The sequence below is a fragment of the Hippoglossus hippoglossus genome, chromosome 5, assembly GCF_009819705.1.
Source record: "Hippoglossus hippoglossus isolate fHipHip1 chromosome 5, fHipHip1.pri, whole genome shotgun sequence".
NCBI classification, from domain to species: domain Eukaryota; kingdom Metazoa; phylum Chordata; class Actinopteri; order Pleuronectiformes; family Pleuronectidae; genus Hippoglossus; species Hippoglossus hippoglossus.
This window is the reverse complement of record NC_047155.1, coordinates 14,021,200-14,046,722: the sequence shown is the minus strand read 5'-3', so window position 1 is coordinate 14,046,722 and position 25,523 is coordinate 14,021,200. Positions and strand designations below refer to the sequence as shown.

Sequence of the window (25,523 nt, the reverse complement as noted above, 5' to 3'; positions counted from 1 at the left end):
GCACAGGGTAGCCGCTGCAATTGTGCATGCCTCCCTGTATGCGTGTGTACATGTTGCACGTTTCTGGCCTGACAGTTATCTTAACTCACTCCAGGTGTCAGACTTCTCCAGCTTCTTTCAAGACACTCATTCCTCAGCTCTAATGTCCAAACTGTGATTAGTCTTGCCTTTAGAAATTTAAAACTGACACGAGACCTCGGAGCGATTGCAGAGGACCTCGAAGACCAGCAGCGCAGGTAGCATGTGCTTACAAGAGTAATGAACTGGGTCGAAAGACACGTGAAGTTTGTGATGTATATTTGTTTTTTTTAAATTGAGCCAGTCTGTTTTAAAGCTACATAAAAGTAACTGCAAACTTTCCCATTAACACAAATATGACCATTAGTGAAATGAGGTGTGTGGCAGTTGGTGTTACTGGAGAGCTATTGAAACTGATCACCAGTTCTATTGAGTGTTGTAACTTGACAAGGAGGCACCAAATAACATTAAAAGAAATAGCACAAGTGATAAGTAAGTTAAGATTTTATTTCAAGACAATATAATATAAAATCAGTTAAGAACTTTTAATTTATTCTGCAGCCTTCCTCCCTCGTTTCGCGGTCACTCTGGGGGCAGGGGCTTCGCTGACCGTTTTAGTCGCCTTGCTCTGAGACACCTTTCCTGCCTTTGCCTCCTTGATGCTCTTTGCCGCCTTTGTTTTGGTTGAATCTGAGGCTCCCTTGGCATCCTCCTTCTCGACAGCTTTTTTTGCTTTTGGCTTCTTCGCTGGAGCAGGCTTTGTGGTGATAGCAGCCTCATCGTCCTTCTTTGACTTTTTGGGAGGTTTTGTGTCCTGAAATGAAAAATAAATTCAGTAACCAAGGCATTTCTAATCTTGACTTAACAGGAGCAAAGAACATTTACGCTCAGGCAACCCACAGCAAGTTCAAAATATAGTGCCAGGAATAATTTCAGCCATCAAAAAAGTACATACAACACCACATTATAGAATTTATAGACGACATAATCTGACATCTCTCACCCACAGATTGAGCATTAAAACATCATCTCACCTCCTTTGACTTGGCGGGTTCCTTGGCAGGTTCCTTGGCGGGTTCCTTGGCGACATCTTTCTTTTTTGTGGCAGCTGTAAGAATTTACAGGACATTTAAAAATCACCACCTACAAGAATGACCCACCTGTGTTAATGTCACCAGTCTATTTTCACCTGCTTTTGGGGATTTCTTCTTGGCTGCATCTTTGGCTGGTTTTGGAGCTTTCTGCACATTAGGATCCGTATTCTCAGCTTTTGACTTTGGCTCCTTGACTTTTGGTGCAAGCTTAAGACAGGACAACAAATAACACCCTATTATTCACGCAATTTGACCCGCTTTAATGAAGCTGCAGACCTGACAGCTTACCCTGAATTTACCCATCGCGCCTGTGGCGACACTGGAGTTGGCAGGACGCACCAGCGTGCCAGTCTCCAGACCCTTCTTCAGGGCTCTGCGCACCAAGTGCTTCAACCTCACCAAATCCACAGAGGGGTATTTCTGTTTAATGTAATTCTGTATGGCTTGGGAGGAGACCCCTTTGCGCGAGTCCAGCTCGTTGAGCGCTTCTTTCACCATAATGGCTGTGGATGGATGAGTTGCAATTTTACGCACAGCTGCAGCATCTAGAGAACAAACGATATGTTGATATATTTATAGGAGAGAGGGATGGTTCAAACACTGGCCACACAGCAGCAGCAGAAACTAAATATTAGTCATTGGCGTTTGCGCACAGACCTGATTTAGCTTTGACTTTCTCCTCCACAGGCGCGTCGCTGGAGGATATCGCAGGCGCATCCGCAGAGTCCGCTGCTGGCTTTTTAGGAGGCATCACAACAGGACTCACAGTGCAGACTCCCCAAAGTGTAAAAGTACGCGACACGTGCTTCCTGCCGCTGCAGTCTCCGTCTTTATGCAGCTGCTTCCGGTGGAATGAGACCAGGTGCATCACATCACGTCAGGTGCCATGCATCAGGGGTTGTCAATTACAGCCATCAGGGGACCGCGCTGACGTCACACCCCGTCCAACCTGGGCTGGAATCTTTCATTGATTATATGTTTGCACCAATATTCTATTATTAACAGGATCAAGACACAGTTTTCCAGTTTGGGATCAAGTACATCCAACCATGAATAAATCCATGTATGTATGTATGTATGTATGTATGTATGTATGTATGTATGTATATGAGCTGAAATTGTATATCTGTATATCTGGGAACAACAAAACAACAATGCAGAACAAAGTTCCATCTTTCTCAGAGGTTTGTCTCTAATGTAGTTTATTTTCAGCTCAATAAAGCACATGCACCAGGAAGGCTACTTTAAACAGGATGTAAATGTATGGGTTGGTGATTCACTTCTGAGGTTTGCTGTGGTTTCCTCATTCTGCAAAATGAGAATTTAGTACGTGAAGTCTCAGTATTCAGACACACAAGTACCTCTGAACCATTCTGGACAGCTTCGTCATGGTGGGACTGGTGTTGTTCATCGTTTTCATCAGTGGGTAGACATTTTGAAATTATCAATGTTGGCTTTTATATTGTAGTTTTTGTTTGTTTATGAGACTACAGTATCACTTATTATTGCATCTATTTTATTTCCAGCAGGTTCCTTTCACGAGATTCAAATTCAAGGTCAGAGTCTGATCTTTTACATTTCACATTCAGCTCTGCTGTTTTCACTGCATGTAAAGTTTTTTGTGAGCTGTTATTAATTTGACCGTTTTTAATCAGTTTGCTTGAACAGTATAATTTCTTTACTTCATTTACTTTATGACATTAATGTAACTACTAAGAGCTTAATATAACTAAATGTTTTTCTTTACCCTCTCAGCTCTTCTTCAACCTAAACTGGTAGTGAGTAGACCGGTGATCACAGAGAAAGACACAGTCACACTGGACTGTCAGTGTCCACCTGATGCGATTCAGTGTTATTTCTACACTGAGGGAGGAGAAACCAAAATCTCCTCATGTCAGAAGACACTGTCAGGGAGCGAGCTGCTGCTGCTGGCAGGTCAGAGTTCCCCCGCTGAGGTTAAAGTGAGATGTTTTTACGCTGTAAGGTCTGGAGATAGACATCCTCCATCTCCACACAGCGAAATATCCTCCATCACCATACACAGTGAGTTACTTTACTTTTACTTTTACTGTGTGTGAATGAGTGAGGGAAGAGAAACAACCATTCAACAACTTCTTTTCCCATAACATAAAGTTTTGTCACTTTGATAAGTAAAGTTTTTTTCTCAGGTTCTTGATTTTGAATGTTTTGTATTACAGTATTCACAGTATTATTGTGTGTATATGATTGGTGCATCACAAAGTACACGCTGCATCTTTTGATACCTGCTCAAAATATTGCACAAATTCGCTGTCCCACACATTTGTCTACAAAGGAAACTGATCCATCGTCTTTTATTGTATAGAAACTGTGGAAATCGAGTCACACACGATGCAAACTACGCAATTTCCTATGACCTCAGGTAAAGCATGCTGCATTTAAAGTGAAATCTATTTAACAAAACACTCAGTATATTTGTTCCGTTAAGAGTTGTAAAAGTTTTTATATTCAACAGGACCTCCTACTTCAACTCCTGTAACGTCTATAAAAGGTAATAAAATCACATTTGACTTTTTTCCAAATATAAAACTTACATATATTTTTCTTCATTCACCAGGTCTGACTGTCAGCACATCGAGGAACACTAGGGAACATGCTATTTTTTCTTCGCCAACGCCAGGGAAACCGGGTGACAAAATCCCTTTTCCTAAAGACTCACAAAGAAATATATTAGACAGTGACAAAGAACAAGAAAAAAATGTTTTAGGAAATATCTAAATATTTCATTTTAAGATTTCTTTAGTTTTGCCTTCAAATAACAATTATTGCTAATTCCAGAATTCATCATTTAAAGTGAAATCTATTTAACAAAACACTCAGTATATTTGTTCTGTTAAGAGTTGTAAAAGTTTTTATATTCAACAGGACCTCCTACTTCAACTCCTGTAACGTCTATAAAAGGTAATGAAATACAAAATATTGTGTGACTTTGTTTTCAACCATTATAATCAATCAATCAATCAATAACATTGTATTTGTATAGCCCATATTCACAAATCACAATTTGTCTCATAGGGCCCTTAATAATGAATTGTATTTTCCTTCATTCATCAGGTCTGACTGTCAGTACAAGGAACCCTATGGGAAATGTTATTTCTACTCTACGAACGCCAGTGAAAGTAGCATCAGGTGTTTTTACCTTTCTTTACTTTTTTCCTTCAAGAAACAGTTCCAGGATTCATCATGTTCACCACTTTTGTCACTTTAGTTTGTCACTAGAAATACAGTTTTTTCTTGTCACTGCTTCATTGAAAGAAATACTTAAGCCTATCAGAAGATAATAAACCTATCATGACAAAAACACTCACTATATTTGTTCTTTTAATTCTTTTAATTTAATCTTTTTATTTAACAGGTCTGACAGTTGACAGACCTCATACAAAAGGTAAAAAAATCACACGTGTTTTGTGCCTTTTTCCAAGCATAATGATGAAGTGTAATTTTCTTTATTCATCAGTTCTGACTGTCACCACATCGAGGAACGCTAAGGAACATGTTAGCACTTCGTCGCCAACGCCAGGGAAACCAGGTGACAAAATCACTTTTCTTAAAAATTCACACAGATGTTAAAGAAAACCTTTATTTAACAGTGACAGATGTTTTCTTTAATTTTATTTTTTGCCTTCAAGAAACAGTTATTGCTTTTTCCAGGATTCATCATGTTCATCACTCTAGTAATTTTACTTATTCGTTTCACATTAGTAGCAGAGAAATACTGTTGTGGTATTCATTAGTGGTTTAACATGCACTGGTAGAAACTGAAGGTAAACACAGTCTTCCTGCTTTTGTGCCAGGAGTTTGACTGATTCTTGTTTCCTCTGAAACAGACATGAGGATGTGGACACTGAGGGCACTGGCAGTTACAGCTGCTTTTGCAGTCACTGTGGGTTTCATCTCACTGGGACTGACCTTTCTCTGCACCACTAGAAAAATTGGTGAGGACTGTGTCCATTTACTGTTTATGTCCAGTTAATATACACGTACATGCTTGAAGTATGTTAATAATGTAGGTCTTTTAAAATCTATATCAGACACATCTAACTTCAATGTCTCTGTCATCTTACACACTCACAGGTACCGAGAAACCGAAAAGACAAGAGCCTCAAAATGAACAAGTAAGTGAGACACGAGGCACAGTATTGGATATGGTTGCTATAGAGGTTTATAGATGTCATAAGAGCGCTCAGAGTTGGTATCTTTCTTTTCTAGTCGGTCATTTACCACCAGTACGACACCATCTCCGAGGAGCCGCCTGCATCAGTCCCAAACAACATGGTGTACAGCACCCTGCAGCCGATTTAGAGGAAGACACAGGAGACTGCCCAAAGATTTGTTTTTAAACCATGTGTAATTTTAGCCTCGTCTATCAAACAGCATTTTATGATCTAATACTGAGAGAAAATGATGTGGTTAATGCACGTGGTCTAGTGTTAATCTGTAAACTGACAGGAAACTGCTGAGTCTCTGCTGGCTGTCTCTTTTTCTGTCAGAGAGGGACCAGCAGGTCGAGGTTGAGGGGTGTCACTCTGAACCTGATTGATTACTGATTACTGCATGCTACCTGAACAGACACCTGCTGGGATCTTCATAAACAAATCAAAGTGTTTGATTTGACTTTCCTTAAATAACTTTCAGTTTATTTTATTTTTTCTTCCTTAGATTAAGGGCAGAGGATTTGCACCTTGTTAATCCCTATGAGGCAAATTGTGATGTGTGAATATGGGCTATGCAAATAAAATTTGATTGATGAATACATACATGCAACTGGTTTCTGGCACATCCGGGTCTCTCAAAACCTCACTCATTCACATATTCTGAGTGGCTTTTTGTTTCATTTTTAATATAAGTGTTTTGAGAAGTAAACTGTCGCATCTCTAGAGCCAACATCCACTTTAGTTTTTACAGCTGAATTGTCTTTGTCCACAGTGACAGGATCAGAGGATGTGATTATCAGGTGCAGTCAGGTTTAAGTTCTGCTTCACCGTCTGTAACAGCAAGCAGAAGTCTGATCAAATGTAACGGACACTTGTTTATCTCATTTCAAAGAAGAAACAAGGTGAAGGGAGTGAGAAGTTGTGGCTGGTTGTGGAGAAGCTGTGGTTGTCAGCTTGCTTTTACAGGCAGTTCTCAGAAACCAAAACAAAGCTGGTGAGAACTAAGTTGATCATACAATAATAAAACCTTAATGTTTACCTCAGTGTTCACTGTTTAATAATGAAGTGTAGAACTGCACCTAACCTTATCGTAACCTTAACCTTCGACTAAGTCTCCACCCTAAAGAGGGAATGATTTATGTTCAGAGGAAATGCTTCATCTGTCCACGAGATGGCCCAGCTGTGCCCATGTAAACAGGTTTATGTCCCTGCAACATTAGTAATACACACACACATACACACAAATACACCCAATGTTTGAGAAAATAACGCACAGTGTAAATGAAGTAAAATATTTCTTTGTATTTGTATTGTATCACTTCTGTTGTTTTATTACGTCTCTGCTTTGGTCACCAGTTACTTCAATTGTATTGGATTCTGCTCTAAATGGAGCGACGCCTTGGAGCTAGTTCAGGCAGCCAACTCGAGCTGCGCTGCTCCAATCATGTCACATACACCAGGCGACACACCTCACTCTCCACAATCATCTCTAATACAATTATATAATACAATAAGGCGGTCTATTTAAGCAGAGAAAATTCCCCCTCACTCCCTTTGCTTGCCCTGCTGCTGCGTCAGTCTTGCTGCCAGTTGCTTCAGCCCCTCCACCACCCCAGCATCCACCTGTAAGCTCCGACGGGGGGGCTCATCACTCCCATCATATCTATGTAATCATATCGGGGGGAATGACTAAGTCGGGGCCTAGACTCCTAACACTAACACGTTCCACTGTTGCAATAAACATTTGAACGTGAGATGTCTGACTGAACGCTGTTTACCCCTGAGACTCCAGAAGTGTTTTGTGGCCTCAAACACTTCCCCCACCCCTCCATCGGCATCGCGGTGAGTAGATGAGTGAATTTACATTTCTGGGTGAACTATCCCTTTAAGGATCATTTGTATAAACTGTGTGTCTTTCATTCAGTGGATCTGAGTATTTCAGTGTGGTCTCACACATACAAATCTACGCACACACAGGTAACAGTACAGAGGCATGTTGTCATACCTCAGGGTGGAACGGATGACAGGATTCAGGTTTCTTTCTGTCCTTCTGAAACTTCAGTCTGTCACATTTCAGGGACTCGTTGTGTTCAAAGGTGTCAAGGAAAAAAAAGACAAACTGAACAGAGCTAAGTTTAAAACTTCTCTTACCTGCATCACGACTCGTTTAGGCTGATGTGAAACTGAACACTCGAGTCGTACAACTGTTTCCTTTAGAAAGGATATACATGATCTCGATGGGATCCATGGTTACTGGAGGAGAACTGCTGCAGTCACACTTATTGTCCATAACAACCATGAAGAGGTTGCTGCTGGGAATCTGCTGTATGACAAAAGACCTGCAGCAACAAACACAGACACACACACACACACACTGTTTAATATCGATGGATATCAAGGAATTGATTGTTGATATTTGAGTCAATAATCTAAAATGGCCTGCAGCAGTACCTGATGCAGCCCTCACAGTCGATGAGGCCTGTTGTTTCTTTGATGGTGCGTTCAGAGACAAAAGCAGGGTATTCGGTGTCACATGGAACCATCATGGTTTTACCCCGAGACCTCTGAGCTGAATGTGGGACAAAGAAAACTGAACTTTGTGAAACACAATGTACACGTGTGAATGGTTTTAAAGGTTCAGTGTGTAAGATTTAGGTGAAAGGGATCTATTGGCAGAAATTGAATAAAAAATTACCCTAGTGATGTTTTCTCTAGTGTGTCTCATCTAAATTGTATGAATTGTTGTTTTCTTCCGTAGAATGGGCCCTTTATATTTCAATATTTACAGGGAGCGGGTCCGCTCTACAGAGGCCGCCATGTTTTTTGCAGTAGTCCAAACTGGACAATCTAAACACCTTTGGAGTTTTTATCACAGCTGAAGGCTCCCACAGGTTCTTTTGTTTTGAAGGGGAGGGTGAGGTGAGGGGTAATCAGCTGCATCTGGAGACTTCACCACTAGATGTCACTAAATGTATGTATGTATGTATGTATGTATGTATGTATGTATGTATGTATGTATGTATATGAGCTGAAATTGTATATCTGTATATCTGGGAACAACAAAACAACAATGCAGAACAAAGTTCCATCTTTCTCAGAGGTTTGTCTCTAATGTAGTTTATTTTCAGCTCAATAAAACACATGCACCAGGAAGGCTACTTTAAACAGGATGTAAGGGTATGGGTATGTAAGGGTATGTATGGGTTGGTGATTCACTTCTGAGGCTTGCTGTGGTTTCCTCATTCTGCAAAATGAGAATTCAGTACGTGAAGTCTCAGTATTCAGACACACAAGTACCTCTGAACCATTCTGGACAGCTTCGTCATGGTGGGACTGGTGTTGTTCGTCGTTCTCATCGGTGGGTAGAGATTTTGTAATTATCAATGTTGGCTTTTATATTGTAGTTTTTTGTTTCTGTTTGTTTATGAGACTACAGTATCACTTATTATTGCATCTATTTTATTTCCAGCAGGTTCCTTTCACGAGATTCAAATTCAAGGTCAGAGTCTGATCTTTTACATTTCACATTCAGCTCTGCTGTTTTCACTGCATGTAACGTTTATTGTGAGCTGTTATTAATTTGACCGTTTTTAATCAGTTTGCTTGAACAGTATAATTTCTTTACTTCATTTACTTTATGACATTAATGCAACTACTAAGAGCTTAATATAACTAAATGTTTTTCTTTACCCTCTCAGCTCTTCTTCAACCTAAACTGGTAGTGAGTAGACCGGTGATCACAGAGAAAGACACAGTCACACTGGACTGTCAGTGTCCACCTGATGCATTTCAGTGTTTTTTCTACACTGAGGGAGGAGAAACCAAAATCTCCTCATGTCTGACGACACTGTCAGGGAGCGAGCTGCTGCTGATGGCAGGTCAGAGTTCCCCCGCTGAGGTTAAAGTGAAATGTTTTTACGCTGTAAGTTCTGGAGATACACATCCTCCATCTCCACACAGCGAAATATCCTCCATCACCATACACAGTGAGTTACATTTCTTAAATATTTTTTTCTCAGCTTCTAGATTTTTAATGTTTTGTATTAGAGTATTCACAGTATTATTTTGTGTATATGATTGGTGCATCACAAAGTACACGCTGCATCTTTTGATACCTGCTCAAAATATTGCACTAATTCGCTGTCCCACACATTTGTCTACAAAGGAAACTCATCCTTGTCTTTATTCAACAGGACCTCCTACTTCAACTCCTGTAACGTCTACAAAAGGTAATAAAATCACATTTGACTTTTTTCCAAGCATTACAATTAAATATATTTTTCTTTATTCACCAGGTCTGACTGTCAGCACATCGAGGAACGCTAGGGAACATGTTATTTTTTCTTCGCCAACGCCAGGGAAACCAGCTGACAAAATCCCTTTTCTGAAAGCCTCACAAAGAAAAATATATTAGACAGTGACAAAGGACGAGAAAAAAATGTTTTAGGAAATATCTAAATATTTCATTTTAATATTTCTTTATTTTTGCCTTCAAGTAACAATTATTGCTAATTCCAGAATTCATCATCCTTTTGCTTTTGTGCCAGGAGTTTGACTGATTCTTGTTTCCTCTGAAACAGACATGATGATGTGGACACTGAGGGCACTGGCAGTTACAGCTGCTTTTGCAGTCACTGTGGGTTTCATCTCACTGGGACTGACCTTTCTCTGCACCACGAGAAGAAGTGGTGAGGACTGTGTCCATTTACTGTTTATGTCCAGTTAATATACACGTACATACTTGAAGTTTGTTAATAATGTAGGTCTTTAAAATCTATATCAGACACATCTAACTTCAATGTCTCTGTCATCTTACACACTCACAGGTACCGAGAAACCGAACAGACAAGAGCCTCAATATGAACAAGTAAGTGAGACACGAGGCACAGTATTGGATATGGTTGCTATAGAGGTTTATAGATGTCATAAGAGCGCTCAGAGTTGGTATCTTTCTTTTCTAGTGGGACATTTACCACCAGTACGACACCATCTCTGAGGAGCTGTCTGCATCAGTCCCAAACAACATGGTGTACAGCACCCTGCAGCCGATTTAGAGGAAGACACAGGAGACTGCCCAAAGATTTGTTTTTAAACCATGTGTAATTTTAGCCTCGTCTATCAAACAGCATTTTATGATCTAATACTGAGAGAAAATGATGTGGTTAATGTACGTGGTCTAGTGTTAATCTGTAAACTGACAGGAAACTGCTGAGTCTCTGCTGGCTGTCTCTTTTTCTGTCAGAGAGGGACCAGCAGGTCGAGGTTGAGGGGTGTCACTCTGAACCTTAGTGATTACTGATTACTGCATGCTACCTGAACAGGCACCTGCTGGGATCTTCATAAACAAATTGAAGTGGTGGATTTGAGATTCCTGAAATAGTTTATAATGTGCCTGTGGTTATTGAGAAGCCAATTCCTATAACATGGCTTATAGCAGACAACATTATAAGTCATATAGTGTTTGGAAATGTACTCCATTGATATTTACTGTAATATATAATAATAAGGATGGCATGTATAGCTTCTCTACTACAATTGGTCACCAAACTTTTTCCAATCTAAATGACCAATTATATTTCAGTTTGTCATGGCCGAGAGAAAAACATTAGTATCTGATTTGCTTCGAACGTGAGAGGCTGTTTCTGTTTGTGTCTCTGTTCCATCACTTGGCTGTTGTTGAGCCTCTCTGGGTTTGGAAGCAGATTTGGAATCAGAAACCTGGATAAGATATTATTGGCATTGGCATTATTCAATTCGTCATTGCTGCTCCCTTCATCTCTGTCAGACATTTTCTTTTGTATAACATTTTTAAAAATGTATACATTTCTCCATTTAGACACTGTCTTTTCTCATGAACGTTGTAAATATTGTTATTCTGTCGATGTGCTCTGCTACATGTGCCATCTATTGCACTTCTCTCCGTCCTGGGAGAGGGATCACTCAAATGTGGCTCTTTCTGAAATTTCTATGTTTTTTTCTTGTTAAAAGATTTTTTTTTCCTCTTTAGTCTATAGTTGAGGATTAAGGGCAGAGGATGTTGCACCTTGTTAAGCCCTATGAGGCAAATTGTGAATATGGGCTTTTCAAATAAAATTTGATTGATTTGATATACAGACATGCAACTGGTTTCTGTTTTGTCATTTCTTAGAAGAAACAAGGTCATGGGAGTTAGCAGTTGTGTGTGGTGAGAACTAAGTTGATCATGCAATAATAATAAAAGTGTTCACTGTTTAATAATGAAGTGTAGAATTGCACCAAACCCTTATCGTAACCTTAACCTTTGCCCAAGTCTTCTGCCCACAAGATAAACTGATTTATGTCCCTGCAACATTAGTAATGCACACATACACACAAACACACACAATGTTTGAGAAAATCACGCACGGTGTAAATGAAGTAAAATATTTCTTTGTGTTTATTCGTCAGCTCTCTCAAACGCACAGGTGAGAAGATGTGGTCACCTTGACAAATCATGGCTGGATGTATGAACGTGACATTCTTCGAACACACTTTGTTGAATCTTCATCATGCATCTTTAGCTCATCTGAACCGACTCCTGCTTTAAAACGAGGAGAAACTGACAGAGGAAAGTTCACGAGTTCTGTTTTCTCTCTGGTATTTTACATCATCCACATTATTATCAACATCAGAAAGAACTCAGTTCAAAAATAAACTTAAAATATCTGAGGAATGTATGAAAAAATATGACGCCACTGTCAATAGTGTTTTTTTTTTTGTATAGCATTTTAATGCCAGGAATACAGAGCGCTCTGCCTCCTTTTCACATGACGAAAGTGCATTTTACGTTCTGTAGACTTTCACATGAACTTTCGGTTTGTACTTTGCGATAAAAAAACATGTTTGATATCTTATATCATCTTTTGCACAAAGTACTACGTTTCTCTTCTCCTATGCCTTTGCTTTGACTGTAGACATGTTGCTTTCTCTTGTTTAATTTCAGCGCACTTTCGGGACAATATGGCAAACAGTGAACTGCAATGCTCTGAGCAAAGTCACCAAGCACTCCCGTGAATCTCACTTTCTTTTGCTGCGCCACATCGTTCATGATTTCTGCATTAATGGATGCGAGTCTCAGTGCTACAGTTTTTTTTTTTGTTTCCTAGTGGAGCGCTGCCAGTTGCAGAGCTAATGAGCAAATTCATCTCTGATTGGCCATATTCTCTATGTGTTTATAAGCATATTCTAGTTGAGGTCGTCCTCGGGTCCAGTCCTGCTGCTCACGGTCACCTGCTGACGGCCGCTGCTATCAGAGGGAGCAGAGCCGCTGTTAGGGCACTGGAGAGGCGTGTTGCTGAACCACACTCCATGGCATTTTCCTGCAGAAGACACAGTTGTGTGTGATTAAAGATTTTTTTGAGCAGTTTACGTGTAAGGTGTAATTCCATTTTGATTAAGCCCACAAAGGTAGACACACACAAGCAGAAAGCTGGATCAGAATCCTTCATAGGAACTACCAGTACTCAAATACACTTTATAGAAACCACTTTGTTTCAGAGTAAAACGGGAAGAAAGCATGTGAAATATTGTTAGTAATTCTTTGCACAGGAGAAGTGTGCATACAGCTGCAATAAGTACGTTAAGTTAAAGGTGAAGTCAGTCAGCAATTGAAAGATATACCATCAATTTGTTTACCTATATAACCGTCCTATAACTAATTTCTCTTTCTCCATCTGACTTATACTTATACAACAAACTAAGATATTCAATTAATGATTATTTGTATAAACTGTGTCTTTCATTCAGTGGATCTGAGTATTTCAGTGTGGTCTCACACATACAAATCTACGCACACACAGGTAACATTACAGAGGCATGTTGTCATACCTCAGGGTGGAACGGATGACAGGATTCAGGTTTCTTTCTGTCCTTCTGAAACTTCAGTCTGTCACATTTCAGGGACTCGTTGTGTTCAAAGGTGTCAAGGAAAAAAAAGACAAACTGAACAGAGCTAAGTTTAAAACTTCTCTTACCTGCATCACGACTCGTTTAGGCTGATGTGAAACTGAACACTCGAGTCGTACAACTCCAAAAATAACCCCAAATAAAAAATGCAGCTCCGCTCAGTCAGTATTTCCGTTATGAAACAAATCACATATTCAAGCTTCCACTTATCAAATATTAGTGTTTCCTTTAGAAAGGATATACATGATCTCGATGGGATCCATGGTCACTGGAGGAGAACTGCTGCAGTCACACTTATTGTCCACGACAACCATGAAGAGGTTGCTGCTGGGAATCTGCTGTATGACAAAAGACCTGCAGCAACAAACACAGACACACACACACACTGTTTAATATGGATGGATATCAAGGAATTGATTGTTGATATTTGAGTCAATAATCTAAAATGGCCTGCAGCAGTACCTGATGCAGCCCTCACAGTCGATGTTGCCTGTTGTTTCTTTGATGGTGCGTTCAGAGACAAAAGCAGGGTATTCGGTGTCACATGGAACCATCATGGTTTTACCCCGAGACCTCTGAGCTGAATGTGGGACAAAGAAAACTGAACTGAACCACAGACGTGTGGTGGAAATTTGGTCAACAAACGAGGTTCTGAGAGAAGTTGTCTTTGTAGGTGTATTTGTAAAAGCTCAACACACGCAGAGGGGTGTGTGTGCGTGTGTGTGTGAGGACAGGGAAATACACACATCTGTGGTTATGTCAAACGTCTGTAATGGAAATTTCCAAGAACTCGGACACAACACCCTCACCGTACATGATGCTATTTCCTCTCCAACACATTTAGTATGCAGCCTATAAGTCACACCTTTACAGTCAGTTACCTTTTACTGTCAGGTCCACGTTCCACCAACTGTACAAGTTAAATTCTAGCAGAAAACTAAAGAGAGAAACACAAACATCACATTTAATTAGGACATCCATTCATATGAATTAACATTTAAGCTCTTTTAAAACAACCATTAATCAGTGTGTCTTGTTATTGGTTAACATTATTATCAGCTGGTTTCATTACATAGTTCATAAAGTAAATGTAATTATAACTGAATTAGTTAAAGATGAAACTGATTATATCTTAGCAGTGTTCATTGTAGTGTGATGATCGTCCATTTATGTTTTTATCATTTAACTTTTTAATTGTTTTGTGCTCAGTATTGTATAAATGATAATTAGTACAGGTATGATATACAGTATGTCACAATATATTATTTATCTTCCCGTACTAAACAAATATAATAATTTTGTCTAAATTCTTACATGACAAGTTCAGTCAGGAGCCACTTAACCACAGTGAAAGGCTAAGAAAGAGAGAGAGAGAGAAAGAGAGAGAAAGATTTAATGTTAGTTTAATCTATATTCATATTTGACTAGTGTCTAAACACTGTTCACCACAAACTCTATGAAACGAACCACCTTCTAGGGTCATGATCTGAAAGCAACACTATTTACCTTAAAATATCAGCTTCAAAAAGAGTTAACACCCTTAACGACTGTTCTATGTTACTTCTGTGAGAGAGTAACTAGTAGTCACAGCTTAAACTGACAGAATCAGGCCCAGCGAGTTCTAGAGTAATGAACTTTAGATCAGTCAAAAGAAGTCATTAAAGACCAGCTACAATTTTAACGTATGAAAAATACTGAACAGAGTTTGGTGTATTTTACTACAGCTGCAGCTCTTCTGGTTCAGGAAGCCAGGGATCATGGGTAATATCTATTGTTCAGTGTGTTTCTGTTGAGTGGGTAGAAACTACACACACACTGAATGAATCACCCCGTGTGGCTGCAGAGGGCGCTGTTGCTCAGTAGGTTACAGAGTTTGGCCTTAGCTCTGGCTGTGCAAATGTGGATGTATTGTTTTACAGGTGATAAAATGACTGCTTCTCATGTCTTTATCTCTAAATCTACCAGCAGGTGATCTGTCACTTACGTCAGATAAAGTGCGTGCACTGTCGCTGCTCCCAGCGTACTCTTTGCATTGGGCCTGGTAGTCAAACAGCGTGATCCTGTCACAATCAGGAAGTGGTTACAGTCAAAAGAAAATACCAACAACAACAACAACAAATACAATCATTAACAAAAACATGCTTTTAATGCCAGGTACACTGGACCCCTGGTTGGTGTTAAACTGTGGCTCAGACCTTTTGAAGGACCCCATCTGGAGAAGTTTGTTCATAACGGCCCCCTCCACCTCTCCAAAGAAAAGCCCTGTCTGAGAGAGAAGTTATTTCAACGCACACAGCCACACACTTCAAATCCCACTGTAGATTGAAGAGTACAAAGTAATGGAAATAAAAATAATCAAACCAGCAGTAACTGTTTTTGATCACTTGCAGAAACACAAGACTCACATATCATCTTTTAAGATGATGCAAAGCTGGTGAAGATCTAAACATATATCCACAGACGTGTGCACACCCACGTACACACACACACACACACACAAACACACACACAGTACCTGAGAGTGCTCCTCTGTGACCAGAATGAATCCATTGTTGTCGATGAGATAACAGTTAATGTCCTGTGAGTGGGTGAATAAAAAAGATTTAGTAAACAAAACAACAAAACAAAGGGAAAAGAGAATAAGAAGTTAGAGTTAAGTGACTGTTTTTACCTCATTGTCGCAGCTAATGCTACATTTTCCATCCAGAGCTGTACACTGAGCACAAAACATGAAGACTTTTGTTTCACACCCACTCAGAAAAACAACAAAAACGTGTCACGTTAGTTGTTGTGTAGTTACCTGTCTGCAGGCCGTCCAGAACTTCCTCTGAAAGTACTCCAGCTTCATCTGAATCCCGACAGCTGAGCAAAGCACAAAGAGCATAAGAGACTGAACGATATAATAGTAGCTATAACTTTATGTACACCGATCAGCCACGACATCACAAACAATGACTTGTTATAGACAGTGGTACATCAGTGTATTTTTGGCTTAGTATATAGATTTAGAATCAAATTATTGATTTAGAAAGAACTCTTTAAAACAGGCCATACATATATGCAGATGAGTCACAACATTAAAACTGGCACCTAGTTTTAATGGTTTTAGGAGAAAGAGTAAGTGCTTCGTAGTAAACAGAAAATCATAATATAATAATAATAGATACAAGAACATCTAAAAAAAGTAGGACAAGTTAAAACAGTGAAACAACAATAAGAACACAAAAATAAAACTGGATGAAAACAGATAAAAGCCGGTTTTAGAATTAAAACCCCCCCAAAACTTTAGGATTCATGATGATGTGAAATTCAGTTCAGATGTTGTTACCTGCAACAATTGGAGACTTTCTGTCATCGAGCAGCTGAATTGCTGTGCTGGCCAAAACCACGCTCTTATTCTCTAAAGCTGGGGAGACAGAGCAGATAGCTATCATTCATCGGTTCACGTTCTGCTCAGTAGATGGCGCCCTGCACTCAGCAGCCTCAGTCAGTGAGAAAGAAAACCTCAGCAGCAGTTCATTACTGTACAGTAATGGAGTCCAGTCGGAGGCTTTTCCACAGCCAGATGACTGCAATCTTTCTGAAACGAGCGCTGTGATGGGACATTTCAGGTTATGATGGTGAAGCCTGACTGGATGCAGTTATCATTAACAGGGAAAAGGTGGTAAATGTCCTGGAGAGTGAGGCTTTTTATTCTCCTTTCTGAGGCGAGCAGCCTGAACAGGGGACACATAAACTGCAAGAAAAAGCCGTGAGGGAGGTGAGCTGTGCTGCACGTCCTCTCAGTGGAAACCAGTAAAAACCACAAACCACAACACACCGAGGGATAAAAAGAAAGATGTGAAAATGCTGAAAAGCTAAGGAAACCGTTTGAGCTTTCAAAAAGTGCTTTATATACTCCTGCTCTGGAGTGTCGAGCATATTGAGATGAACTTGTGTGAAGGAAGGTGCAGATACTACAGATAAACGTTTGTCTTGTGTGGTTGTATGATGATATTTGATGGTGCACAGTTCACACGTGATGAGTGACATTGTCCTGCGTACCTGTGCTGAAGGGGATGGAGTAGATGAACGTGCCGGGGACCTGCTCTGCTGCTCTCTTGTACCACAGAGGGAAGTGATCAGCATTAAACACACCCTCCTTGTCCTCCGCTGTCAGGAAATCTCTGAGGACGCACAGAGGATGAAGTGAGGAGCCACGGATTAGATTCATCAGGCGCAATCACGGCCTCGCCTGGTGCTGTAAGTAATGATTAGAGAGACGCGGAGCAGCGGCACTCACTGACTGGAGAGCTGATCTGCAGGGACAAACAGGTTGGTCCTCGACAGGCCGGTGCGCGTTCCCAGGAAGGTGATCTCCACTCCTTTGTCTGAGTTCCTGCAGGATTCATGCAGAGCAGAGCACTGGTGCTTGATTTATGAGTGTTGACCCCGAGCATGTCTGACTGCTGATTACACACTATTACACACTATTACACACTATTACACAACCCCTTGTGAGATTTGTGATTTCCTCTTAAATTTATGATTTACAAAATTATTAGTGAAGCAATGAGTAGGCTGCACCAAAATTCAATGGGCTCTTGCTTGTGTCGTTCTCTATACCCTCCACAAAATGTTGTGAAAATCAATTGAGTACTTTTTGCTTAATCCTGCAAACAAACAAACACCAAATGCAGCAGAGGTAACTACAGACTTGTTAAATCATCATTAGTGCTGTTTGTTGATGATTCATTACCATTTATAATTGCAGATCACTCACAGGCAAAACTCATGAGCCTTTGCTAAGAGCTTACAAACATCTATGATTTCAGATTTCAGTAGTGGTGCCACGTGGTTCTTACTCTGACTTGTTGAGGGCCAGTCCAGTCCAGTAGGCCTCCAGTGGAGCAGTCACCACCGCATCAAATAAAACCTCCTGGATCAGCTCCCTGTCACCTGCCGAACGTAACACAATGACCCCATTAACAAATACAGACCTTATTTCAATAATACCTGATACACACTCCATTCAGTCCTGTTGATTTATGTCCGACTCGGATGTCTCTTACATTTGAGGTGTGGTCTGCGACCCGTCAAGAAGAGCTTGATGGCTTGAATCTGGGTGAGGTGACGATGCTCATGCTGCTCCTCTGTGTTGCAGTAGTTCCTGTGGTCCAAACAGAACCACAGTGTTACGTCAATGAGTGCCTCAACTTCCCTGATGAACATTGAGGCATAACCTACATAACGCATGAATGCCCTCTTCCATATAATCCCAGTTCTTACCATTCATCTGCCAGGGCGACATCTGGCTGTTCCAGATCACGGAGCCCTGAAAAACACAAGTCAGTAACGCTTCAGCAATGCCAGCATGGGAGGACTGATAAAACAAGCAGGTCAGAGTCACATGCATCTAAACTGTATTCAGGCTGGGGGGGGGGCCTGAAAATGGCTGATTATGTTAGTTCACATAATTTTGCTAGGACCCCTTAAATTCTATAATTAGCTATGAACAGGGGGGTGGAAAAAAACCAAGGTCGGAAACCCTCTAACAAGACCCCATACTAGCTTTCTGCCAAACGTTTCATCAATTTAGAGGTTAAGTTGAAGACTAAATGTGTAAGAGTCACAAATACACAAGAATGGGAGAATATCGCAGGTCAAAGTTCACCAAAGTTTATCTCCACTTTGCCACTGGAAGCAAATTTGTTATTCGCCCCCTCGCTAGCACAGATTAAAAACTAAACAGCCCCCCCCAGGTCCTTTGTGCCTGGGCCCCCCGAAATCCTTCAAACCCCTTGAATTTGAAGTTACGTACCTGCTTCGACTGACACATTTCCTCTGAAGAAGAACTTGCCATGGCCTCTGGACAGAGCCACTCCGACACTGGAAACAGCAACGGAGGAGTCAGTCAGTGTTTGACTGGAGTAGAGACATAAACTGACAGAAGGTCGTATAGGAACGTAATAAAACTTCTCTTCCACCTGAATGGAGTTCCTTTAATGTCAGTGTAGTAATAGTCATTGTGCATTTTCAGGACGCGCCTCTAAAACAACAGAAGAACAGCTCCGATGAGATTTACTCCTTTAGTCCAGAGACAACAGAGAGAGAGAGAGAGAGAGAGAGAGAGAGAGAGAGAGAGAGAGAGAGAGAGCGTCTTCATCAGCAGCCTCACCCCTCTGTCCACTGTCTTCTTCACCTCCATAGAGAACGTCCCTGTCCTCCTGTTCACCATAGCGTTACGTAGCTGAAACATAAAGCACACGGAGCAGAGAAGTGGAGGTGGGGTCATTGATCCGGCATTTTGTCATTGGCTGCAACTTGACTGTGATTCTGAAACCTGAACGTTAATACTGTGATAATTTTTCTCATCTAATAGAAACCGTTGTTTTCATAGGACAAAGTCATGAATATAGAAATTGCACAAATTACAGTCATCGAATGTTATATTTTGATTTAAGCACATTCAGTATCCCCCCCATTGTCAACAACAAAATAACGGCAACTTTCTTATGTTGTATTATTGTTTTTGACACACGTACAATGTCGTCTTTGTCCTCCCACTCCACCTCAGAAAGATCCACGCTGCTGTAGTTTGGCTTCCGCCTCTTCTGACCCACCTGATACTACACAAAATAACACAATATACACAATTTAATGACCCCCGTGGGCAACAGGGTTATATTTGACTAAAGGTTCAACTATTGCTCCGACATGTCAAATGACAAACTCATGTAAAACCTGTACGTGACACAAGATTTTACAAATTATGAGTTAAATAAATAAATCTCTTTATAAATGTGTCAACATCATTAGTCTTTTCTGTGTTTCCTTGTTAAAACAAAGACTCTCATTTATAAAAGCTGTTGTGGCGATTTTGCAGAGCAATTATTTAGCAAATCATGTGTGAAATTAACACTGTCAGGTAAATTAAAAATGTATTAATTTGATTGATAGTAAAAGCCACACTCAAACAACTGTACGTCAATGCATTACAATGTACATGTCAGATGCTGCTACAGTACGTAGCCGGGACCACAAGAAAACGACAAGTCAATGACTACACCCACAGCACAAGTATTAGCCACAAAGAAACACTCACAAAAATAAAACAACACAAACACACACACACACACAGAGTTGCACACAGAGGAATAGCACTAACACTGGCACACACAGATCCACTATAGCACAGCCATAGCTCCTGAGGAACCAGCGGTCCCAGCGTGAGCGGCTGTGGTCTCTGCCAGCGAGTGTTAAGTTACCTCTGGGAAATTTCAGGCCAGCCAGCCCTATGAGTGGCCTTTATCCCTGCATGCATACACCAAAGGAAAAGGTGGGGATTACAGACTATACGAGCCCATGGCGCCTCCTAACCACAAAACACATTAGTCTCTGCGTGCCCTCGTCAAGGGGGTTTCACGTCATCATTTTGGTTATGCATACAATTTTGCATGGACAAAAACAAAAAAGGCAAAACAGGGTAAAGTCAGGGAACGCTATAGGAGACTGTAAAACAAGTGAGTTACCAGAGGCCTGAGGTCCGGATGGGTCAGGATGTAGCCGTTGTTCGTGATGGCAAACGCGTACCCGTGGATCCCTAACTGGAGACACAAAGTGAGAGACAGAACGTGGATATATAAATATATTAATACATTCATTTAGTTAAAGTAAAAGCACACGAGCAGCTGATGGTACCATATGTTTGGGGATGAGCTTCATCAGCTCCTGCAGAGGGATGTCTGTTCCTGCGACCCCCAACAGAATACCCTGGTTCCTCTGCATGAGAGGATTCAACACAAACACACACAGATACACAACTTTAGGTGAAAACTCTACAAATCCTAACTTAGCTTCTCACTCACTCACCCACTCACCGTTTCATTCTTTGTGCTGAAGACTGGCATGGCTACTGTGGTCATTAGACTCGGGCCTGCTTTGTCTTTCAACTGAGAAACAGAGTCAGGACTTAGTTATACAGCAGAGTGAGAGACCACTGAGAGAAGGATACAACTGCTCTTTGCTCAGGTTTTCAAGCATCAGTCAAAATGAGATTCCAAAGGTGAAGTATTTTGTCAATCTCTACAACTATTACAATAAATTGTTATCAGTGGTGGAAGAAGTACTTGTGTCTTTTATTTAAATTAAAGTAGTAATACAACTCTGCAGAAGTACTTCTAGTACAAGTACAAGCCCTGTGTCCAAGGTTTGACCTAAATAAAAGAACAAAACTGTATGAACAAAGTGTATTTTTGTTTGTACTGTATCATATAACTGTATCACTGGATTATTAACGCATTAACATAAGCCGCGCTGGCCCAGATGAGGTGAAGCCGACCTGAAATTTGATGTATAATGATGCAACATCTTTTATAGATTAAACATATGATTGAATGTAAAATGTTAATCACCTAAGGAACGGTAACAACAGTGAGTACCACAAAACAAAAAACACTTTCCATGATACTGATGATTCAGCAAAATTAGCGACAAAAACAAAACGAGAGTGGCATGGAACGCTTCTCTCCGCCAAGGCCCAACAGTCCCCTTAGATTCAATCAAGCTGCACCTAATTGTAACCCGTATCAAATCCCTCCACCAAGTTTCGCATTAATCCGTTCAGTGGTTTTTGTGTAATGCCGGTAACAAACAAATACCGATGGAAACATAACCTCCCTGGTGGAGCTAATAACAACAAAACACAAACCCAACAAGCCTTGGACATGTTCATAAACGCAGCGACCTGTACAACAAATAACTACTCATGATTCACAAAAAATTCAATTAAAATGTCCACACATATTAAACTAGACACGTACACACTCTATCTCGCCATGTTAAAGAAAGTTAAATAAAATCCTGGATCTGCCTGTTTACTCGGATCAGTTCCAAAATTGAATGGGTTCTTCCTTGGGTCATGCTCCACCCCTCCACAGTGGATTTCAGTTCAGTGGTTCTAAAGTGATCCTGCTAAGTAACAAACAAATGCAAATGAAAACCAAACCTCCCTGGTGAAGGTAAAAAAAGTAGCAGCTTCATGACTTATAATTATAACTAAACCAGCAACAAAAGAAAAAAGTCTCACTCAATCTCGAAATGTCAGATTGGTTCGAGCTTTAAAACAACAGAATTTACAAAAAATAAATGTGTCCTGTAGAATTGCACGTCTACAATGTCCTCGTCACAGCCTCCCTGTTGTCAAACCTGCACCGTGCGAGGCTCGAGTGGGGCTCAGGACAGGGTCAGCTGAGGAGGACGAGGGCTGACATAATGAAGCACATGAGCGCTGTTAAAGTAGGTCTGCTATTCCCTCACCTCTTGAGTCGGCACAGCTGAGCGTGTCTGTGTGTGTGTGTGTGTGTGTGTGTGTGTGTGTGTGTGTGTGTGCTGTTGTTCATTTGTGTATGTCCATGCATATGAAACAAACGAGCCGTGAACTGTGGTGTGTACTACCTAACTTGACAAAATGAAGAATGGTGGCTCCTTAAATTCATCACAACACACAATGGGAGAGAAAACTGGAGTGTTTAAGTCCACACATACACACAAACTCACACACGCACATATGCACACACGCGCACACAGGAAATCCACAAATGCCCAACCACCTCCACCTCCATCTCTCTCCCTCTCTCTCTTTCTTTCTTGGTCTCTCCTCCAATGTCAGTTTTATTATAGGCTTTAGGAGATAAAATGCAATGATCCACAGAATGATGAATGGTGTGTCTGAGGCTGAGATACAACAGCACACACTCCAGAGGACAATCTCCCAACCCTTCTGTGTGTGTGCGTGTGTGTGTGTGTGTGTGTGTGTGTGTGTGTGTGTGTGTGTGTGTGTGTGTGTGTGTGTGTGTGTGTGTGTGTGTGTGTGTGTGTGTGTGTGTGTGTGAGTATGCTCATCGTCTCCATACAGGAAAGTAGTGCAATAAATGCCTCTCCCCTGCTTCTGCTCCTCAGAGGAAGGAGTCTCTTCTCATCTTAAGGAATGTTTGAAGCGTAATGTTGAAATGTAGTGACAATAAGCAGCTGCTTATCCTCACACGTCACTTCTAATTCACACCAACTAACCCTCTGGTCCCAGTGTTGTCGTCTGACTTTGTAAGTTTAAAACTATACTTTCTCAAACATCCAACCAATGCTTTTAAAATAGATTCAACTTTATTATTATGATAATAACAAAGCAGCTTTCAGTCACACACTGAAGTCTGCATGGATAATCTCCTGAAATATTCCGTAAAGGCTGTATGTGAGAACGCAAATGTCCAAGTCAGTTTGCACCAGATATTTTCCAGAATACCGAATTTTCCAGAATTTACACGTCATGATCTCCCCAGGCACCACCCCATGCTCAATTGTTCCACATACAGTATTGTCCTGCTGTGGTGAACTCGTCTGACCTGCATAATCTGCTGCATTCGTTATATGTGAAAGGCAAACTCCAGAAAATATTCAGTCCGAAACTTTCTGGACATTTACCGTTCATGTCTGAAAATGGCTTTTGTTAGGGTTAGTTGTTAGGGTCGGCAGGATCACTCAAAAACTATTATACGTTTATCCACGAAATCAGATGGGACATGCGTCAAGAAATAACCCATCAAATTCTTGTGCGTATTCAGATCAGGGGGACGATCCTGGAATCTTTCATGACTTTCGTGACATTTGCAACATTTTCACAAAACTCCGAGGTAATAATTCATGGATCTTGATAAAAGAAATTCAGGCATATTCAGGGGGCTGATATTTGTGAGAAATCTGGTGCAACTTGAATGAATTTAAAGGGACTGCTGGGCCTTGGCAGAGGTATGCGCTGTAATTTCCATTACTTTGACTCCAACTGAGAGCACACTGAGATCTGATCACATGCAGATACTTACTTTATGAGCCTGTGAGAGCTGAAATGAAAGAGAAGACACATCAAAATTGAATCGTCCTTTGAATTAAAGTAGGCACTTTCTGCATTGACTTTGTGGACACAGATATACAGCGGGGGGAAGATCCATGCAGATTAACGGAGCTCGTGATGAGGAATCATTGCAGCGGCACAAAGAGTAATGATGAGGGAGCAGACGCACACATGTGCACTCTCACTGTGCAGTGCAGGGGTGGACTAAATAACAGGGACACCTTACAACTTACTATAATGCAGAATATTAACACCCAAAAATACAGCCTGGGAAATTACCTGATAGTGGAACCTCTCTGTTACAAGTTCAATGCGTTTGTTAATGTACTGGATGACATTTCACTGAGGTTCCTGTTAGAAAGCATGCTAATGCACTGTACACTAAATAAGGATTTATATCTTGGACACTCACACAAAAAGTCATGACACTGGTTATATGACAAACTTACAGCACTGTCCACATACGCTTCAGTCCACACTGTGTCGTGCTCGTGATCGATAACCTTTGGTCGACTCATGACGTGAAGGTACCTCATCACGTTCTCCTGAACGTCTGCTAAGGTGGAGATCTGACTGAAATATCCTGCAATAAAACACACACACACACACATGCTACTGATAAATACAGAAATCCCTCTGACTGTTTGTCTTCCTGTCTGTTTAGGTCTGTCTTTCTGTCTATCTGTTTGTCCTCTGATGTTACTCGATAACTGCCCATCTGAACAAAGTTGAATCTAGCGGGTCTGTTGTTGAGGACCCACCAAGGTGTTGTGTGGGTTGTACATTTTTGATCAGCGGTTGTTGAGACCCTAACCTTTGACCCTCCAACTGTGCTTTACTGTTACCTTGATAACCATATTTTAGACACAACCCTTAAATGACGGGATAACGTTGACATCACAACATTGCTTAACTCATAATCCTCATAATGCAATTTTTTGTAACAATGCAGCGCAGCAACAGACACGTTTAAAATGGGCAAAAACATAGTTATGAGTCCTATAGATAAATCTAGAAAACTGTGTGTGTGTGTGCATGTCTGTCATTTGATTTTCTCAACAACCTATTTCTTCAAAATGTGTTTGTAAGTGCGAGGCATTAATACAGAAAAGTAACCTTATGGGGGAAAAGACGTATTTACTTTTTAAACTTATTTACAAAAGAAAAATTCTCTGAAGTCACTGTGACAGAGTAAAACAGATTTTTTGCCTTTTTCTTACTGAACTAAACTGTGTTTTTTCCCCAGATTCAATCAGTTTGTTTTGGAGAGGTGGAGAAGCACTGCGGATAATTTGTGGGAACCACTGTGGAGCAGGTCTCCAGTGGTTGAGCTCAGAGCGACACAAGAGTCATTTGACTCGGTGTCAGCTCCTGCTGTTGCTGACAATGCTTCATATTGGACATGTAAGG

General features: G+C 40.7%; 3 protein-coding genes across 15 annotated transcripts in view; 1 reads left to right on the top strand and 2 right to left on the bottom strand.

Moving 5' to 3' along the window:
- Positions 1-500: 500 nt before the first annotated feature.
- On the bottom strand, positions 501-1,991 carry LOC117761839 (protein B4). Its single transcript, XM_034586123.1, has 5 exons — positions 1,770-1,991; positions 1,401-1,657; positions 1,208-1,319; positions 1,053-1,126; positions 501-832 (listed from the first exon to the last, which is right to left on the bottom strand). Exons 1-5 carry the CDS (start codon positions 1,978-1,980, stop codon positions 569-571), a joined length of 918 nt encoding a protein of 305 aa, XP_034442014.1. The 5' UTR covers positions 1,981-1,991; the 3' UTR covers positions 501-568.
- A 460-nt stretch (positions 1,992-2,451) lies between these two features.
- LOC117761842 lies at positions 2,452-23,726 on the top strand. 12 transcript variants are annotated; one of them, XR_004613890.1, is made up of 12 exons: positions 2,452-2,534; positions 2,639-2,668; positions 2,868-3,155; positions 3,457-3,513; positions 3,607-3,642; positions 4,206-4,280; positions 4,609-4,680; positions 9,886-9,993; positions 10,132-10,172; positions 10,267-10,684; positions 18,043-18,048; positions 23,716-23,726. XR_004613890.1 is itself a non-coding variant. In XM_034586131.1 (10 exons), exons 1-10 carry the CDS (start codon positions 2,501-2,503, stop codon positions 10,357-10,359), a joined length of 834 nt encoding a protein of 277 aa, XP_034442022.1. In that variant the 5' UTR covers positions 2,452-2,500; the 3' UTR covers positions 10,360-11,311. The 12 variants fall into 12 exon arrangements, 11 of the variants coding, with proteins under 11 accessions (XP_034442022.1, XP_034442023.1, XP_034442021.1 ...); XM_034586131.1 differs by lacking the exons at positions 18,043-18,048; positions 23,716-23,726 and having other exon boundaries at positions 10,267-11,311; XM_034586132.1 differs by lacking the exons at positions 3,607-3,642; positions 9,886-9,993; positions 10,132-10,172; ... (1 more) ...; positions 18,043-18,048; positions 23,716-23,726 and adding exons at positions 4,017-4,052; positions 4,979-5,086; positions 5,226-5,266; positions 5,361-5,572.
- The window catches only part of cacna2d3 (calcium channel, voltage dependent, alpha2/delta subunit 3), a 34,015-nt gene continuing 20,150 nt past the window's right edge, over positions 11,659-25,523 (bottom strand). Inside the window, exons 14-39 of one of the 2 annotated variants that reach the window (XM_034586001.1) lie at positions 24,563-24,696; positions 24,085-24,102; positions 21,088-21,159; positions 20,909-20,989; positions 20,740-20,814; positions 19,753-19,836; positions 19,386-19,457; positions 19,195-19,256; positions 19,029-19,096; positions 18,497-18,542; positions 18,280-18,377; positions 18,073-18,166; positions 17,511-17,606; positions 17,273-17,394; positions 16,557-16,634; positions 16,029-16,090; positions 15,900-15,944; positions 15,744-15,806; positions 15,424-15,494; positions 15,213-15,288; positions 14,543-14,583; positions 14,110-14,165; positions 13,691-13,808; positions 13,470-13,582; positions 13,151-13,233; positions 11,659-12,642 (exon numbers count right to left, since the gene is read on the bottom strand). In XM_034586001.1, coding sequence (XP_034441892.1) covers positions 12,550-12,642; positions 13,151-13,233; positions 13,470-13,582; positions 13,691-13,808; positions 14,110-14,165; positions 14,543-14,583; positions 15,213-15,288; positions 15,424-15,494; positions 15,744-15,806; positions 15,900-15,944; positions 16,029-16,090; positions 16,557-16,634; positions 17,273-17,394; positions 17,511-17,606; positions 18,073-18,166; positions 18,280-18,377; positions 18,497-18,542; positions 19,029-19,096; positions 19,195-19,256; positions 19,386-19,457; positions 19,753-19,836; positions 20,740-20,814; positions 20,909-20,989; positions 21,088-21,159; positions 24,085-24,102; positions 24,563-24,696 — 2,021 coding nt within the window. In that variant the 3' untranslated portion in view covers positions 11,659-12,549. Of the gene's footprint in view, positions 12,643-13,150; positions 13,583-13,690; positions 13,809-14,109; positions 14,166-14,542; positions 14,584-15,212; positions 15,289-15,423; positions 15,495-15,743; positions 15,807-15,899; positions 15,945-16,028; positions 16,091-16,556; positions 16,635-17,272; positions 17,395-17,510; positions 17,607-18,072; positions 18,167-18,279; positions 18,378-18,496; positions 18,543-19,028; positions 19,097-19,194; positions 19,257-19,385; positions 19,458-19,752; positions 19,837-20,739; positions 20,815-20,908; positions 20,990-21,087; positions 21,160-24,084; positions 24,103-24,562; positions 24,697-25,523 lie in introns of both variants that reach the window. The other variant, XR_004613885.1, reaches the window with a different exon arrangement.

What these genes read in the sequence shown, in the direction of transcription:
- LOC117761839 (XM_034586123.1), bottom strand. Translation starts at nt 1,980, where the DNA reads ATGCACCTGGTCTCATTCCACCGGAAGCAGCTGCATAAAGACGGAGAC. An exon ending in GAAGAAATCCCCAAAAGCAG is followed by an intron (nt 1,127 to 1,207) that starts GTGAAAATAGAC and finishes AAATTCTTACAG; the next exon opens with CTGCCACAAAAAAGAAAGAT. An exon ending in AACCCGCCAAGTCAAAGGAG is followed by an intron (nt 833 to 1,052) that starts GTGAGATGATGT and finishes TTTTCATTTCAG; the next exon opens with GACACAAAACCTCCCAAAAA.
- LOC117761842 (XM_034586131.1), top strand. Translation starts at nt 2,501, where the DNA reads ATGGTGGGACTGGTGTTGTTCATCGTTTTCATCA. An exon ending in TCACGAGATTCAAATTCAAG is followed by an intron (nt 2,669 to 2,867) that starts GTCAGAGTCTGA and finishes TTACCCTCTCAG; the next exon opens with CTCTTCTTCAACCTAAACTG. An exon ending in CTGCACCACGAGAAGAAGTG is followed by an intron (nt 9,994 to 10,131) that starts GTGAGGACTGTG and finishes ACACACTCACAG; the next exon opens with GTACCGAGAAACCGAACAGA.